Here is an 18517-nt window from a genome sequence, read left to right on the forward strand (position 1 = left end):
TTCACATGTAAATCCATCTGGCCCTGGAAAGTTTTTCTTAGGGAGTTCATTACTAGCTTGTTCTATTTCTTTTTCTAAAATGGCACTATTTAAATAATTTATTTCCTCTTCTATTAACCTGGGAAATCTATACTTTTGTAGATATATCTCCATTTCTCTTAGATTATCGAATTTATTGACATATAATTGGGCAAAATAACTCCTAATTATTGCTCTAATTTCCTTTTCATTGGTTCTCCCTTTTCATTTTTGAGATTAATAATTTGATTTTCTTCTTTCCTTTTTCTAATCAAATTAACTAAAGGTTCATCTATTTTATTGTGTTTTTTTTTTTTTCACAAAACCAACTCTTAGTTTTATTTGTTACTTAATTAGTTTTCTTACTTTCAATTTTTTAAATCTCCCCTTTTATTTTCAGAATTTCAAATTTGGTATTTAATTGAGGGTTTTTAATTTGTTCTTTTTCTAGTTTTTTAAATTGTAAGCACAATTCATTTATCTTCCCTTTCTCTATTCTATGCAAGTAAGCTTCCAGAGATATAAAATTTCCCCTATTAACCATTTTGGCTGTATCCCACAAATTTTGGCATATTGTCTCATTATTGTCATTCTCTTAGATAAACTTATTAATTGTGTCTGTGATTTGTTGTTTTACCCATTCATTCTTTAGGATTAGATTATTTAGTTTCCAATTAATTTTTGATCTATTTTCCCCTGCCCTTTTAGTGTATGTGATTTTATTGCATATGCATTTACGATTTCTGCCTTTTTGCATTTGATTTTCAGGTTTTTATGCCCTAATGCATGGTCAATTTTTGTATAGCTTCCATGAACTGCCAAGAAAAAGTATACTCCTTTCTGTTCCATTCTCCAAAGAGCTATCATACCTAACTTTTCTAAAATTCTGTTTACTTCTTTACCTTTTTTATTTTGTGGTTCAATTTATCTAATTCTTCAAGAGCAAGGTTTAGATCCCCCACTAGTATAGTTTTGCTGTCTATATTTTTTTCTTGCAGCTTTCTTAACTTTTCCTCTAGGAATCTGGATGCTATACCATTTGGTGCATATATGTTAAATACTGATATTGCTTCATTTCTATGGTACCCTTTAGCAAGATATACTTTCCTTCCTTATCTCTTTAGATTTTCTTTTTTTTTTTTTTTTTTTTGCTTTTGCTTGATTTGAGATGAGGATTACAGGATTGTTACTCATGCTTTTTTTTTTTTTTTTTTTTTAACTTCACCTGAAGCTGAATGAATTCTGCTTCAGCCTTTTGCCTTTACTCTATGTATCACTCAGCTTTAAATGTGTTTCTTGTAAACAACATATTGTAGGATTCTGGCTTTTAATCCAGTCTGCTATCCACTTCCATTTTATGGGAGAGTTCATCCCATTCACATTCTTTGTTAAAATAACTGATTCTGCATTTCCTGCCATCTTATTTACCCTGTTATCCTTTTCTTTTTCCTTGCCCCCTTCCCTCCTACCCAGTATTTTGCTTCTGATGACCACCTCCCTCAAATAGCTCTCCCCATTTCAATTCCCTCCCTCTTTCTCCCACTACTTCTGCTTTTTCTTCTATTAGTCTTCCCCTTTCTTTTCCCCTTTCTCCTTCCCACTTCCCCATAAAGTGAGACAAGTTTCTCTGTGAAACCAAATATGTCTGATATTCTCTCTTTGAGCCAAATCTGATGAGATTAAGATTCACACAATGTTCATCTCCCTCCCTTATAATAGGTCTTTTTTGCTTCTTCATGAGATGTAATGTCCCCCATGTTACTTCCATATTCCTCTTTTTCCAGTACAATCCCCTTCCTACCTCATTTCTTTTTCATATTATCATAATAAAATAAAATTATATCTGCACTTTCTATATATAACCATAACAGGAATATAGTTCTCAAGAGTTCTTTCCTTTTTACCTTCTTATGCTTCTCTTGAGTTCTGTATTTGGAGATCAAATTTTTTATTCAGCTCTAATCTTTTCATCAGAAACAAATTAAATTCACCTGTATCATTGAATGTCCATCTTCTTCACTGAAAGGTAATGCTAAATTTAGCTAGAAAGCTTATTCTTGGCTATAATTCAAGTTCCTTTGCCTTTTAGAATATCAGATTCCAGCCCCTTCGATCCTTTAAAGTGGATGCTACTAAATCTTGGGTAATCCTGATTGTGGCTCCTTGGTATTTGAATTATTTCTTTCTGGCTGCTTGAAATATTTTTTCCCTTCTCTGATATTTCTGAAATTTAGGCATGATATTCCTTAAAGTTTTCATTTTGGGGTCTCTTTCAGGAAGTGATTGGTGAATTCCTTCAATGGCTATTTTACCTTCTGGTTCTAGGACATCAGGGCAGTTTTCCTTTATGATTTCCTGAAAGATAATGTCTAGGCTCTTTTTTTCATTATGGCTTCCAGGAAGTCCAATAATCCTTAGGTTATCTCTCCTAAATCTATTTTCCAGGTTACTTGTTTTTCCTAGGAGGTATTTCATATTTCTTCTATTATTTTCATTTTTTAAAATTTTGTTTGACTGATTCTTGAGGTCTTGTTGAGTCATTCACTTTCATTTGTTTAATTCTAATTTTTAGTATATTATTTCCTTCAGTTACCTTTTTTAGCTCCTTTTGTATTTGGCTAATTAAATTGTTTTCTTCATCGTACTTTTTTTTTTTTTCCCATTTCACAAATTCTGTTTTTCAACAAATTGGTATCATTTTTATATCTATTTTATAAGGAGTTATATGCATTTCCCATTTCATCAAATCTATTTTTTAAGGAGTTTTCTTCAGATAATTTCTGTTTTTCCTTTTCCACACCCTCTTGCAAAGATCTCATTATCTTTCCTCATTTTTCTTCTCTAAGATCCTTTTTTGAAATCTTCCAAGAAAGCTTTGTGAAATAGGGACCAGCTCATACCTCTCTTTGTGGCTTCATCTGGAGTTGATTTGTCTTTAGGAATCTCAAGTTTTTAGGTCTGTTCTCTCTCTCCATAAAAGTTGCCTATGGTCAGAGTTCTTTTTGCTTTTTTGCTCATTTTTTAAAAGTGTTGAGATCTGCTCTTTAGGTAAAGGGGTGACAACTGCTTTAATTTGCCCTGGGGCCAGTGTTTCTGACTGACTTCTGGGGTTCTGAGTTCTTCAGGGGGCTCTGTGGCTTACAATTTGCCTTTTATATTTGCTTTTGTGTGATTTCACAGCAAATCTGCTAACCACCCACTTGCAAGCAGAGCAGAGTAGCCTAAGAGCCTTACAGAAGATTCCCCAGTCCACAACACTCTGGCTCTCAACCCCAGCTCCTTGCCCTCAGCTCTCTACACTATAGTCTGGGCTCAGCAGACTGTCCCCCTGCCCAATTGAAAGAGATCTGTTATGAAGTTCTTACAAAATATCTTCTTCTGGAAATGTGTTGTACTCCAGATATTTGTGGGTTTTGTCACTGTTCAGAGGCTTAAACTGCTATTGGTTTGAGAGAGGGTCAGAGGAGTTCACAGAAAGCTGTTTCTGTTCTCTGGCATCTTGGCTCCACCTTTAGTTTATTTTCTAGAATTCTTGAAGCATACTGGAAATCATCTGCCATAAAAAATGGTAATTTTGTTTCCCTTTTACATATGCTTATTCTCTTCTTTGTCTTGTCCTATTGCTATTTTACATCAAAGAGAATTAATATCATTGGGCATCTTTGTTTCATCCCTCATTTTACTTAAGATTCCAGCTTATCTTCATTATAGATAATGATGTAGTTCTAGATTTTAGATATATACTTTTTATCATTTAAGGAAAGGCTCATTTATTCTTATATTTTCTAGTGATTTTTTTTCTTTTATAATAGAAGTAGGTATTGTATTTTGTCATAAATCTTTTCTGCATGTATTGATACAATCATATTTTTGATGTTTTTGTTATTAATATGGTTAATTAAGATTATGGCCTTCTCAACATTAAAGTAGATCTGAATTCCTGGTATAAAGCCAGTCTAGTCATAATGTATACTCTTTATGATTTAGAATATCTTCTTTTGCTATATTTGCAAATAATTTATACAATATTGGAATTAATTTTTCCTTAAGTGATAGAAAACCCTTGTGAATCTATCTGATCCTGAAGTTATTTTTTATTTAATTTCTGGTTTATTCAGTTTATTTTTCTAAAATTGCATTCTTTAAATTTTCTATTTTTTGTTCTATTGTCCTATTTAAGCTGTCATTTAATTGGGCAAAATATTTTCTAATAAGTATCTTTTCATTTGTTGAAAGTTATTCATAATTTTTTAAATTTATAATTTGCCTTTTCTCTTTTTAAAATCAAATTAACTAATGGTCTGTTTTATTGGTTTATTTTTATAAATCCTTTTATTAATTCAACTTTTATTATCTTAAACTTTGTTAATCTCTTGATTCTTCAGGATTTCTATTTGCTTAATTAGATTTAAATTTTTTCTGATTTTCTAATATTTTTGTTGCATTTCCAACTCATTGACCTGTTTTCTTTTTGTGTTACTATAAGTATGTAGAGATGTAAATTTTCCTATAAGGACTGCTTTGGCAACATTAAAAAAAACTTTTGCTATGTTGTCTCATTGTTGACATCTTTTTTTATCTTTTTTTTTTTTTTAATGATAGCTTTTTATTTTCAAAATACATGCAAGGATAGTTTTCTTTTTTTTTTAATTTTATTTAGAATTTTTTTTCACAGTATATATGCATGAGTAATTTTTTTATATTATCCCTTGTATTCATTTTTCCAAATTATCCCCCCCTCCCTCCATTCCCTCCCCCTATGACAGGCAATCCCATACATTTTATATGTGTTACAATAAAACCTAGATACAATATATGTGTGTAGATACCATTTTCTTATTGCATGTCAAGTATTAGATTCCGAAGGTATAAGTAACCTGGATAGATAGACAGTAATGCTAACAATTTACATTCACTTCCCAGTGTTCCTTCTCTGGGTGTAGTTGTTTCTGTCCATCATTGATGAACTGGAAGTGAGTTGGCTCTTCTTTATGTTGAAGATAAAGGATAGTTTTCAATATCCACCCTTCCAAAACCTTGTGTTCCAAATATTTCTCTTTCCTGTCCCTTACCCCACCTTCCCTAGATAGTAAGTAATCCAATATAAATGAAATGTGCAATTCTTTTAGACATATTTCCAAAAATTATCATGCTGCACAAGAAAAATCAGATCAAAATTGGGGGAAAAAACAGGTAAAAATAAAATTCTTTGGTTACTCCAAGGAGAAGAGTATTCTAAGCAAAAGGTCCAGAATGAGCAAATGATCAGAAAATGTTAACTACTCTACAGTAGCTGAGATTTTCTAGTTTCTAAAGACTTTCCTATATTAAGCCTTTCCCTATTTTCCTAATTTCTAATGTTCCTTCTAAGGTTGTACTATATATGTTTTGTGTCTAGAATACACTTTTATTTGTGCTTGTAGTCTCCTCTGTTAAGATGTAAATTTTGGGAGGAAAGGTTAATGGTTTGTTTCTATTTATCTCTTCATATAGCAGATAATTAAATGTTTGTTGATTGACTAATCTAGCAGCTATATATAGAACAGATCATAGAAGAAAATGACTGGAAATAGGGAGATAGAAAATTATTTAAACAGACAAGTCAGAATTAGTGAGAACTAATGATACAGTGAGTATGGAAAGAGAGCCCCAGACATGAGAGAGAGTTCTGAAACAAAATGGACAGTTCTCCACTGATTGGAAATAGGAGGTGAGGTTGAAGAGACTCTGAAGATGACAGTACCATTATAATAAATAGAGAGGTTGGGTTTTTAAGAGGAAAATGCCAAGTTGAACTTGGAATACTTGCTTCAGTTAAGGACAAACTTGGGCTATGTCTATAAAGATCTGTGATATAAATTCCTGTTTCTCTGTGAAATAATTCTCATGTGTTAATAAGCTACTGCAGGGGGCAACTAGGTGGCGCAGTGGATAGAGCACCAGCCCTGAATTCAAGAGGACCAGAGTTCAAATTTGGTCTCAGACACTTAACACTTCCTAGATGTGTGACCTGGGCAAGTCACTTAACCCCAGCCTCAGGAAAAAAAATAATAAGCTACTGCTATTCTCCAACCTTTATCCCCAAGGAAAAAAATGTAGAGAGCCTTTTGTTGATAGACAGACAGACATAATCTGATTCATCCAACCACAGATTTGGTCATTCAACATATATTTATTGAATATGTATATATGAATACAATAAATATGAGTAAAATTAGTCATTATTTTTACAACTAATACAAAGCAGGTTTTAAATCGAGATCCCTTATGACTCCAGGTAGAGCAGTCTTCTAATTATGCTAAATTGGTATTAGACACATTCAAATATTATAATCTTGGGACACCTCGTGTTCATTCCCGTCAGTTTTATCACATGAGTAATGATTATTTTAGTTCATAGTGACTTCTAGATAAACAAATACTGATTCTGGTAATCGATGAAAGTTAAAGGAAAATAAGAACTCTAACTACCCAAAACACTATTATTTGGACCTGAGAGGCAGTATGGGATAATGGTGAGCAGTCAGAAAGAACTGGGTTTAAATCCTGCCCCTGACGTCATACTAGCAATAACCGGGCTCCTTTAAGACGATTGGAATGAAATCACAAGTCCAGGCAATAACAAAACTCATCCCTCCTCTTTTCCACGGGTCACGCCCTTCTGTCCAGGGCTGTGGCTCCGTACTAAGCAGCTTAAATGACTCAGGTATGATAAGCTGTCAGATACAAATAACCGGAATTGCTTCTGCGGGGAAGAATGAGCCCAGGAGTGACTAGACTAAGCGAAATCCTATGCACAGACCTGTTTTATTCCACCTTTGAAAACGTACTAAGCTCCAACAAGCGTGCATTCATTAAATACCTGCAGAGTACAAAGCAAGGTACGCAAAATACTCAGGAGGGAGGGGAAAGAAGGCGTAGCCAGCCCCCGGGTCCCCTTTTACTCCGCCCTCCCGCTAGTCAGCTGAGCGCGCGTGCGCTCTTGCTCCCTCCCCCCGGACTCTCCCACCCCGACCTGAGAGGACCAGACTCAGTCCCGCCTCCTGAACCGAGCCAGGAATTCCCATGCTGAAATGGGTTGTTGACGTCACGACGCACTGCGGGTGACGTAGAAGGAAGTGCCTGCTGAATGGGGCGGGACAGTAACTCTATGGGGGGGGGGTTGAGTTTGAGGAAGTAGTGAGGAAGATTGGGGGGAGGGGTCCCGTGGGACCCTTGGAAGCTGCCGGAGAAGGACAGGAAGACGTACGGTCTTCCCGGGAGCTGAGAGCCACTGTCCGGTCTCTGCACCGCTGCATCCCGAGCCTGCCGCACTCGTCTGCGACCTGACGTCGTTGTGGCTTCTCGCCTTCCACCCTTATCCCCTGGCCGTGGGCTCCTCCCGCCGCCATGACATCTGCCAATCTCCAGGTACCCTGACCGCCACCCCCGCCGTCTCGGCCCTCCAGGGGGCGCGAGGTCACGAGGCAGGGTGGGGGAGGGCAGAAGAGAGCTGGGGAAGGTTGGAAGGGGGCCCGGCATTCGCCGGGAATCGGGGCTAGGAGAGGGAAAAGGGGTTGTTTGGGGGGGGGGTGTTGGGACTCTGCCGGAAAGAATGTCTTCCCGCACCTGCTGTCATTGTGTGAGGCGCCCGGGGCTCTCTGCCGCCCCGACCCTTGTAGGCCAGGAAGTCACTAAGCTTCGGGGCTAGGTTCAGGTGTTGAGCAAGAATACACCAGAAGGATAAGGACAATAATTTTAATTTAATTTAATAAGGATAATAATTAATAAAATTTAAAAATCAACTTCTTCCCTCAGGGAGTTTGCAATCTAGTATGCTTAAAGGAGCCCAGCCCTCCTTTGGTCCTGGGGACGGGTCGGGCCGTCAGCCACTAGGGACTTTGCTTTTCTGAGGAGGAAACTAAGGCCTATAGTTGTGACTTGCCCAAAACCCCACAACTGAGATTGCAAAGGCATGACAAAGGACCCGGCTCCCCGACCTGTGAGGTTTCCTTCCAGCCCACCCCCACCCTTCCTCGGATGCTGCTATCGGAACTGCCCCACTTGTGGGGGATGAACGGAAGAAGACGGACGTGAAGGTAGAGAGAAACTTCTCAGGTTCGGTTCTGATAGCTGATTTCCGGTATTAAAAAACGTTGGAGGTGAATGGTGCTGGCTTTTTATGAATGGCTTTTTATGGAGTTAGGCCCCTCCTCTTAAAGTAGACTGACACCCCTCAGGTGCTTCAGATCCAAGTTCCCTAGGACTCTTACCAGGATAGACTTTGGGCGCCTTATGAATGCATGTGACATAGCCTGGTTTATTGTGATGTGTGTGTATATAAACACATTATTTAAAGCCTGAACTGGACAGCACCCAGACAGACCTTTTGGAGAAGAGAATCATTCTTGCCATTACCTCTTCATCCCCTGCAATTCCATTCTTTAGCTTATATTTACCTGCATTAATGCAAATTATGCATGTATAATTGGTTTATTAATATTACTGGTACTGAACTCTTGTCTGCCCTATATTTTATATATATATAAAATATATATTCCCAAATGAGAAAAATAGAAATTTGGTTTCATTCAAGCACTAGGAAGTTTGCATAAGTTTGACTAAAGGAGCGTCTGCATTTTTTTTCCTTTGGACTGCTGCTTGATTTTAAGTTGTTTGAAAACCAATTTTAACAGTATTACATACTGTGTCTAACATTTAGCCTAAAATCTTTTAAATACTCTATAAATATGAGTCTACATAAAGTTTCTGGTCCAAATCAGGTGTTTGTTTGTTTTTGTTATTGACACTGGAAACAATATTGTATAGAGTGTTCTGACATTATTTAATGAGGCACATCTCATTTCTCTAAGCCTCTTTAGAGAAAATTTCTATACTGGCAAAAGAAATCCCCAGTTTGACAATCATAGATCCTTGCTTTATTGATAGACATGTGTATTTGAAATGAAGGAAACAGATTCTTGTAATTAACTTTCCTGACAGTGGAAAGAACCTTGAAGTGGGATTTATGGAGACCTGGATCTGAGTCTTTCTGATGCAATTCATTTCCTATGTAATTCCAGACAAATTAGTTCACCTGTCGAGGTCAGAGTCTGGGTATTTGTGAAATGAAAAGATTGGACCAGATGATCAATAAGGTCCTATCCACCTTTGAAATTCTCTGATTCTGCTGTAATGTGTTGCAGAAAATGTTTGGGTTTTTATGGATATTATTCTTATTATACTATATTATTATTATATTAGTCATTCATAGTCATGAAAATAAATGGTATTTCAGACCTCAAAAGAAGTCTAGTTTGACCCCTTTATTTCCCAAATATCCAGATTTAGGCCCAAAGAGTGATGTCACATAACTACTAATTAGTTATTCCGAATATTTACAGTTATTGATGGAATAGGGTCTAGTTTAGTTAACAGTAAAGAAAATAAAACAAGAATATTATTCAGTCATGGATGGTGGTTATTGAAGTGTTCATTTAGGTTTTTTACAGTAGATATAAAAATGCTATGGGTTTTTTTCCCTTTTTATCTTTTTTTTTTTCTTTCTCACAATATTCGAATTCTTACTGTTTTTATGGAGTTTGGTTTTATTACATTAAATTGAAAGCTTAATTCTTGGCTGTTGCACTTTACATAGAACAGTATTTTTTTTTTTTTTTTTTTTGAAACTTTTCTTTTTCTGTTGAAATTTAAGATACTGGATGATTTTAAATAGAATCCAAGATTTGTTTATTGAATTAAACGTGTGTATGTGTGTGTACATAAACCTCTGATAGATATGAGATTATTATTATATTTGGATGGTATTTGTGGGAATTTGTTACAAATTTTGTTTCACTATATTAAAACAGATTTTAGAAAACATGAATGAAATTTTGTTTTAAGATTGTTTTCCCTTTGTATGGAAGATTTTCCAAATTAATTTGACTTTATATTGTTTACATTGTAATCATTCTACTTTGTTTTTCATTGTATTGTTATATGTGTCTTCTTGCAGAAAGCAATAGACCTTGCTAGCAAAGCAGCACAAGAAGATAAAGCAGGGAACTATGAAGAAGCCCTCCATCTATATCAAAATGCTGTACAGTATTTTATCCATGTAGTTAAATGTAAGATTTCACCAGTTAATCATTTTTCTTCTTTAACTTTTCTTAAAAACAAAGAAAGATAATATTTCAGGGATCCTCTATTTCATAATTATAATATTCTCTCCATACATATCACTTTCCCTCAATGCTTTTGCAGATAATCTTCAGGCATTGTTATATCAAGATTATTCATGTTTTGTCATTCTTATTACTTAGAAATCTTCACTAACTCTTGCCTATTAGGTAAAGTTTAAATTTCTCTGCCTGGCATTAGCAGGATTCCATTCCAACCTTACTCTACCCTTCCAGACTTATCTCTTCTTCCAGTTAAATGACTACTCATTGGCTTTGCCCTGTAATATTAATTTTAGCTTATATAAAGCAGTTTAAATTTGGTAGAGAAACTCTTTGGCATAAATTATATTAATTTATTCTAACAGTAGTCTTGAAAATACATACTCTGTAGTTAGTGTTTTCTTTATTTTACAGATAAGGAAACCTATGAAGTAATTTACTTATAATCACGTGACTCTTAATTGTTAGAATTGGTCTTTGGACCCAGGTCATTCTTGATTTTTACCTCACAGCCCTCAATTTACCCAATGCATACCTTTGTTTCTGCCAGTTCTCATGCTTGGATTCTCCCCTACCCTTTTCCCATTCCTTATTTTATTCCTATCCAGATATACCACTTTATTTTATACATGCAATTCTATATTACAGTTATTTCTGTTTTGAAGTATGTTGTCATATCCCTCTTTCATGAAAGTAGGGATTGTATTTTATCTAAATTTTGAATATCCTCAATCCCAGTTTAATGCTCTTTATGTTTTTTAATTGAATTGAAAATTTTTATCACTTGAGCCAATATTGAATACTCAGATAGCTAACAAATGCATTAAAATATAAATATGGTAGTGCTTTTAAATTTAATAGAACAGGTATATATATCACTTTTGAAAATTAAGCTGCTAACTCAGATGAGTTTTTTATATGAATTTTAAAATTTTTTTCTAAGAATATTTGGAAACATGGCACGTACATATTAAGAAGAAATATCTTTCAAAAATAGGTGAAAAAAAATTTTGTGAATTAAGAATTACTGGTAAATGCCAGTTATTTGTAAACCCAACAAATGAGCATTTGTATTATATAAACTTTTAAAGTCCAGTTTTGTTTTGGTTTTTTTGGGGGGTGGGGGGTGGAGATTGCTGAGTTAAGTGACTTGCCCAGGGTTACACAGCTAGGAAGTGTTAAGTGTCTGAGATCAGATTTCAAATCAGGTCCTCCTGACTTCATGGCTGGTGTTCTTAACTCCAGTTTTGAGTTTGAGTTACAAAGTTGCTATATGAAAGATTAATTTTAATGTGTACTATTTTTTCAGGAAATTTTATATCTGGCCAGTTTAATGTACAATATTTCTATCATTCTATCTTTCAGAATTATATTGATACTTTGTTGTAAAGATGATAGGTGTGAGATTTATATTTTATGCTTATGAAGTAATTGTTTGCTATCAGTGATTTTGGATATGAGAAATAGTTAATATTAACTAATTTCTATTTTTCTTATGGTTTTATTGGAAACAGGAAACTCTTGATTATCTGCTCTAAATGGAGAAAAGGTGTATCTTACATAGACAATACATAATTAAACTTATACTTTTAGTTTTTATATACATATTTTTATATATTCATACACAAACTCAGTCACAAGTACTTAAATACTCCATTGTTGTCTTGAACTCATCTTTATTATATTAAGAGAAAAGACTTTAGTATGATTGTTTTTTCATTAATTGAGGAGACAATCTCTCATCCCCAAAATATTATTTTCATAATTTAAAAATCACCAGTTGGATGGGTAGCTTGGATACAACATTGTTATCTCCAAGATACTAAATAAAAGATCTATGTCACATTGGGCAAATTCTTATGGAAAATCATGAACAAAAATTACAAAGTGGAAAAAAATATTTACAACGATTGACATGGAAAATGTACCCACACCATTGAAATCCAGGATTCTTCAAAATGTCAGAGCAGTAAAACACAGTTAAATTTTCAATTAATCTGCTGCTACTTAAGTTATTAATGAGGAATCTCTCTCTCTCTCTTTTTAATTAGATGAAGCACAAGGTGACAAAGCAAAGCAAAGTATCAGGGCAAAGTGTACAGAATATCTTGATAGAGCTGAGAAACTAAAAGAATACCTGAAAAAGAAAGAGAAAGCCCCCCAGAAGCCAGTGAAAGAGGGACAATCCAGCCCAACTGATGAGAAGGGGTATGTTTTAAGCACAGCTGTTGAAATCTTCTGGATTCAGTATTCAAGATAAAAATTATTTGTTTAAAGGCATTAAAATCTTAGATGATGATATATAAAAATCTTCCCTAAATTAACTGGAAGAAAGAAATGGTATCTCCTACAAAAGTGTTTCTTGGCTGCCATGTTTAAGTTATCCTGGGACCAGTTTTCTCTATTATTCATCATTAGCAGATTTTTAAAAGAATAAGTTCACTGTGAAAAAAAAATGATCTCTGCCCTTTATCTTTTAGTTGTTAGGTTCTAATTTAAAAGATCAATTTTAATACCTGTAGCCCATATTTCATTATTTCTTTTCATTAATATGATTATTACATATCAACTTTCAACAAAATTTTAGATCATGACATTATTATTCTGAGTGATATATATTACATTACTTATATTTGAACTCTTAAATTGTAAATAAGTAAATTGCTGCCTGACCCATCATCACAATTTTCAGGAGGGGAAAAAATTCATAGAATTTTAAAATTTGTATGCTTACTAGATTTTAAGCTTTGTGTTATGAACTCCTTGAGAATACTGATTTCTCTTTCTTTAAAAAAAAAATTATTCATTTTATTCTTAACTTAAATAAAACAAGCATTTCCATAACACAGTAGAATTAAAAAAAAAAAGATATGCACATGAATCTGCAAATCTACTATGTACAACTTTCTATTCCTACTAAATATATAATAAAGTTGTTATGTAACTTTTTTTCCTCTTCTTCCCCTACTGTAGAGACAGCTTACCATTAGAGATACACACACATACGTAAAATCATTTTATATGTCTTTTCTCTGGATACAGATAGATACAATCATTTTTCATCATTTTATCCCTTGAATATATCATTATGCTTTTAATTGAATTTTTAAAAACTGATTTTTCTATTAGTTTCAAATTTTGCATTATATAAATGTAAAAAGCTTTGATTGTTTTTTATAAAGTGGTTTATAGCATATATAAATTTCTTGTTGTAAAAGTTAAAAATCTTTAAAAGTTTTAAAGCCTTAAAAGTGTGTTGTTAAATAAATTGGAATTAGCAAACAACTACAAGAAAATACAATAAGAAACATAATATTCTGATTTCTTTGCCCTCTTAAATAAAAAAAAGAAAAATTAGGCATCTTTTATGAACTAAGATTTAACAATTATTCTTTATATTTAAACTGTAAAGGTCAAACAACAGTGTTTTTAAATCCTTGAAACATTTTCAGAGATTGTCTTTATTAATAATCTGCTGACCTTATTAATTTTAAATTTAAATTACTCCCAAAATCCAAAACAAGCAAGAAACATTTTCAGAGAAATGATTAAAGACTTTCCTCATATTTTCCAACTGTAAAATAAATTATATTCTTGTTTTAATGTTTTGGTAACTTTATAAAAAATAAAATTATTTTCTGAATCTGTACTGAATTAGTGAATAGTTAAGGTAAAAAGGACAACAAAGTTTGTTATCTAATAAGTCATATGTGAAAAACAATTAACTAGAATTTGGAGCACTAGATTATGGTTTCTTATGTCCTTTTTTTCCCCCCATTCAAGACTCATCTTTTGATATATGTAATAGTTTTGATATTTTGGTTCTTATTATTCTAATCTATTAACCCAAAATGACAAACTCTTACCAGCATTTAAAGAATAACATATTTTAAAATTTGTAAGTATCTAAAGTTTGAGTTTTCATCCTTATTATTCATATTTGTCTTATTTTATACTCTATCAGTGGATGATCATTTGAATATATTTAATTCTTTTTATTAGGAATGACAGTGATGGGGATGGAGAATCAGATGACCCAGAAAAAAAGAAACTACAGAATCAACTTCAAGGTTGCTTTAGAATTCCCCTTAAATTTGTTGTTTTAAAAACAAATTGATAGTTAATTGGCAAATTTAAATGATATATATTCAGATTTAAATGATATATATTTGAATAAGATTCAAGAACCAAAGTTCCTTAAATATTAATAAGATTGATGTTAAATAATCTGCAGTTGTTTTGATTTAGGACATTTAAAAAAGAGCTGACAAATGTTGATGGAGATTTTCACATAACAGTAGTTGTCTTTTTGTTTTCCCATTAAATAACAAGTTTTCAATAGTTTTATTTCCTGCCTCTATTCTGTATTAGCTAAACTGAAAATCATCAGAGATCTGTAACTGAGTGATACAAAACTCAGTCAGGTAGATCAGCTATACATATACACATATATGCATACATATGTGTGTGTGTGTGTATACTCTTAAGTGCTTTTTACATGCAAAGCCCTATGCTCTGAGGATACAAGTAAAAAAGCAACACAGTCTTTGCTCTCAAAGACCTTACATTCTCACAGATGTAGGCAATACATATAGGAGATTTCTGCCTTAAATCAGGTGGGGAGGTGCAATGGTAGAACAAATTAGAAATAACTTTAATCTGATTATTTCCATAGCTTCTTTTGTTGCAGCTTTATTTTTCTTAACCCCTACCTGCTTACCATATAATTTGCAAGTGGTTTATCACTTTATGAAGTACCACAAATATTTTTGTCCTTAACCCATTTCATCTTATTCTCTATTCATATAAAAATCTTGACATTTGATAAATCTTTTCATAAAGATAGTGCTTTTATGAGTCACACAGCTAGTTACCGGCAAAACCAAATGTAGGTCTCCTGATTCTGAGTCCATTGTTTTACTATGTTTTTTTTCATATGTTTACATTGTTTTTTTTCTGTAATGAAACACTTTCCATTTCTTTGTTTTATGATATTATTTCCCGTGCAGTAGACATCTACAAAAACTTGATGTCTTTACTTTAGGAAGAAATGAAACTCCATTTTCTTTTTTTTTTTTTTTTTTTAATACCTTACTAATTAATATATTCTAGTTTAATTTTGAATTAAATAAGATCTTTTTTTTTTTATAATTTTTTTTGACATTATATATGCATGAGTAATTTTTTTTTTTATAACATTATCCCTTGTATTCATTTTTCCAGATTTTCCCCTCCCTCCCTCTACTCCTTCCCCTAGATGACAGGCAATCCCATACATTTTACATGTGTTACAGTATAACCTAGATACAATATATGTGTGTAAATCCCATTTTCTTGTTGCATGTTAAGTATTTGATTCCGAAGGTATAAGTAACCTGGATAGATAGACAGTAGTTCTAACAGTTTATATTCACTTCCCAGTGTTCCTTCTCTGGGTGTAGTTGTCTCTGTCCATCATTGAAGATCTTCTTAATTTGATTTCTAATGTTATTCCTATTTTAGGTGCCATTGTTATAGAACGACCAAACGTAAAATGGAGTGATGTTGCTGGGCTTGAAGGAGCCAAAGAAGCTCTTAAAGAAGCTGTGATATTGCCCATTAAGTTTCCACATCTCTTTACAGGTGAGTTCACTATCCATTTGTGTGAGTCAAATAAATGATAACATGTCGTCCATTTAAGATAAGCCTACCGAGTCTTTGTGCTACAAAACTGTATTTGAGGGGGGTCTGGTTAGGTTAAGAAATTCACTTTAGGGGCAGCTAGGTGGTGCAGTGGTTAGAGCACCAGCCTTGAAGTCAGAAGGACCTGAGTTCAAATCTGGTCTCAGACACTTCCTAGCTGTGTGACCCTGGGCAAGTCACTTAATCCCAACTGCCTCAGCCAAAAGAAAAAAAAGAAAAAAGAAAAAGAAAGAAAGAAATTCACTTTAGCTTCAGCTTAAGAATAGGAGAACATTTCATCAGTAACAATGATGCAGTCTGTTTATGGTGAGAAACAGGAGAATATTTTTGCAACTCATAATATGGCTCTTAGTAATAACAATTTTTTTTTTCCCAATAGTAATAATGGGTTTTCAAATAACTCCATTCCAATAATGACCAAAAACATAGATTTGCAAGTCTAAAAGGGAAATAGTTGTTCTATGTGCTGAGCTAATTATTTTGTATAGAAGACATTCACAACACTGACTGAACTTAAAATGCTCAGATGGTGCTGCACCATATATAAAATGAGCATTCAGTGCTTACTGTCATTAATAGGAAGACCATGTGCTAGCATGGCACTAATTTTCTTCTTTCATTGATGTTTGCAAGAATATTTAGTATTTTGTAAAGCATGTGAAAACTTCTCATAGAAATGCTTGATGTGGGGGAGGGGAGACTTACAGGAACATTGTATTAGAGTAATTATTATTTAGTACTTGAAAATATAACCCCTTTTTATACTTACTCATCTTGTGACTAATGTGAATTAGTGAAACATTAATTAGGTATTTTTGAAATAATGTTATTACTTTCAGGTGCTATACAAACATTAGCAAACTAATGGCTAATAAAGTGTTAAGAAGGAATCCTACCAGGACTATTTCAGTAAAGAAAATAACTTAAAATTTTTGAATTTTATTCTTTGAATTTTTGGAAGGGATACTACTTAGTATAGAAACAGTTGTCTGCTAAATAGATCAAGGTTTTCAGTCCTTCCTTTGATTATTTTATACCCTTAATTTGCTCAGCAAATCCTTTTACTTTTTTATTTCTTTTTAAATTATAAATTTTGAAAACTCTAAAGAAATATAAAAAAAAAAAATGGAGATTTCCAATTCCAATCCTAAAATCCAAGCTCTATATTTAAATGAAAAAAATAGTTTAGACATGTTAACATAATAAAAGAATAACAATATATGTTTGCTGCCAAAACATAAGATTTAGGGTTGGAAGAAATTATATAAGGTCCTCTTTTCTAGTCTCCTCATTTTATAGCTTAAGAAATAACTTGAATCTTTTGAGTTCAAATTCAACATTCTTTTTACTATTTTTCATTCTCTTTTGGAAATTTATGAAGTTCTCTTGTGTTGGCTGATATAAAAAAATGATCATAATTGCTTTATGTTGTTTTCTATATCTTTGTATTTGAAATTTTTTACAGCATAATATTATTTCTCCATACATTATAATTTAATCATTCCTTGGTTATTGGGAATGTTTTCTAGGTTTTTTTTTTTTTAATATTAAAGATTAAGCAGTAATAAATATTATCATGCAAACATTTCTTCTTTTCCTCTTATTGATATCTTAAGCACACAGTCCCAGAAAAAAAGATTACTTTCTCAAAAGATATGATCAATATTATGATTCATTGCACATTTCCAAATTATTTTCTGAAAGATTGCCAGTTTCACCAACCATGCAAAGGGCCTCACATATCCCTGCTAAAATGTCACTTTGTCATTTTTTTCTATTTTTGCTTCTTGGTAGCTATGACATAGTATCTTAAGATATTTTTTATCATTATTTAATTATTACTGAAAATAAACACTTTTAATGGAGTTAGTAATTTTTTTTCATCCTTTAAAAATGTTTGTGTCTTTTGACAAGTTCTCCATTTGGGAAGTTATTGATGAAATAATTTTTCTCTCATATGTTTTGTGTACCTATATTCATGCAAATATAAACATGCAAACATTTAAATATATTTATACATAGACATATTTATTTTAAAATTTAATCTTTGTTGTCATACTCTTTATCAGATTTATTTACCACAAATATTTCCCCATTTTTCCTTTTTCTTATATTTTAAAAACTCTTATCTTTTTCATATAAGATCTTTTTGATCTTTATATAATTATACATGCTATTTGTAATAATATCTTAACTTATTTGAGAATTTTCCCTTTTCTACAACTGAGATAAATTCTTTTAATTTTAATGATTTTAACATAGTGAGGTAATTGATATAGTTACTGCAGTGCATTATATATGTGTCTCTGTACCCATTTTTTGCTATATAGCTTTCCAGCTTTCCTCATTTTTGCAAATCCTTTACATAAATAATCATTACTGAATCTTTGATCTTTATTATTTGTGTTTTAAATATTCCCTTTAACCCAAAAAAGCAAATTGATAATCTCATCAGTTGACAGTTTTCACTTAAGTAATGAAGCAGACATGAACAAAAAATCAATTTGATAGCTTTGCCACTAAGTGATTAATCTTAGTTTTATAAGTCTACTTCCTAATTTTCCCTTTCCCTCAAAATGATATCTACTATAATTATATATTAAATAATAAACCTAACTCTAGCTGTACATGCAGCCTTCTTAGAAACCAAAGTT

At 32.6% G+C, this 18517-nt stretch overlaps 1 protein-coding gene across 1 annotated transcript in view; it reads left to right on the plus strand.

The window, feature by feature from the left end:
• The first annotated feature begins 7118 nt into the window (after positions 1–7118).
• VPS4B (vacuolar protein sorting 4 homolog B) overlaps positions 7119–18517 on the plus strand; it is a 31543-nt gene continuing 20144 nt past the window's right edge. The window contains exons 1-5 of the mRNA XM_074279026.1: positions 7119–7428; positions 10016–10127; positions 12233–12389; positions 14184–14251; positions 15684–15803. Of these exons, the coding sequence (XP_074135127.1) occupies positions 7408–7428; positions 10016–10127; positions 12233–12389; positions 14184–14251; positions 15684–15803 (478 nt within the window). The 5' untranslated portion in view covers positions 7119–7407. The remainder of the gene's footprint in view (positions 7429–10015; positions 10128–12232; positions 12390–14183; positions 14252–15683; positions 15804–18517) is intronic.

This window comes from Sminthopsis crassicaudata, chromosome 1 (assembly GCF_048593235.1).
Source record: "Sminthopsis crassicaudata isolate SCR6 chromosome 1, ASM4859323v1, whole genome shotgun sequence".
Classification (NCBI taxonomy): Eukaryota; Metazoa; Chordata; class Mammalia; order Dasyuromorphia; family Dasyuridae; genus Sminthopsis; species Sminthopsis crassicaudata.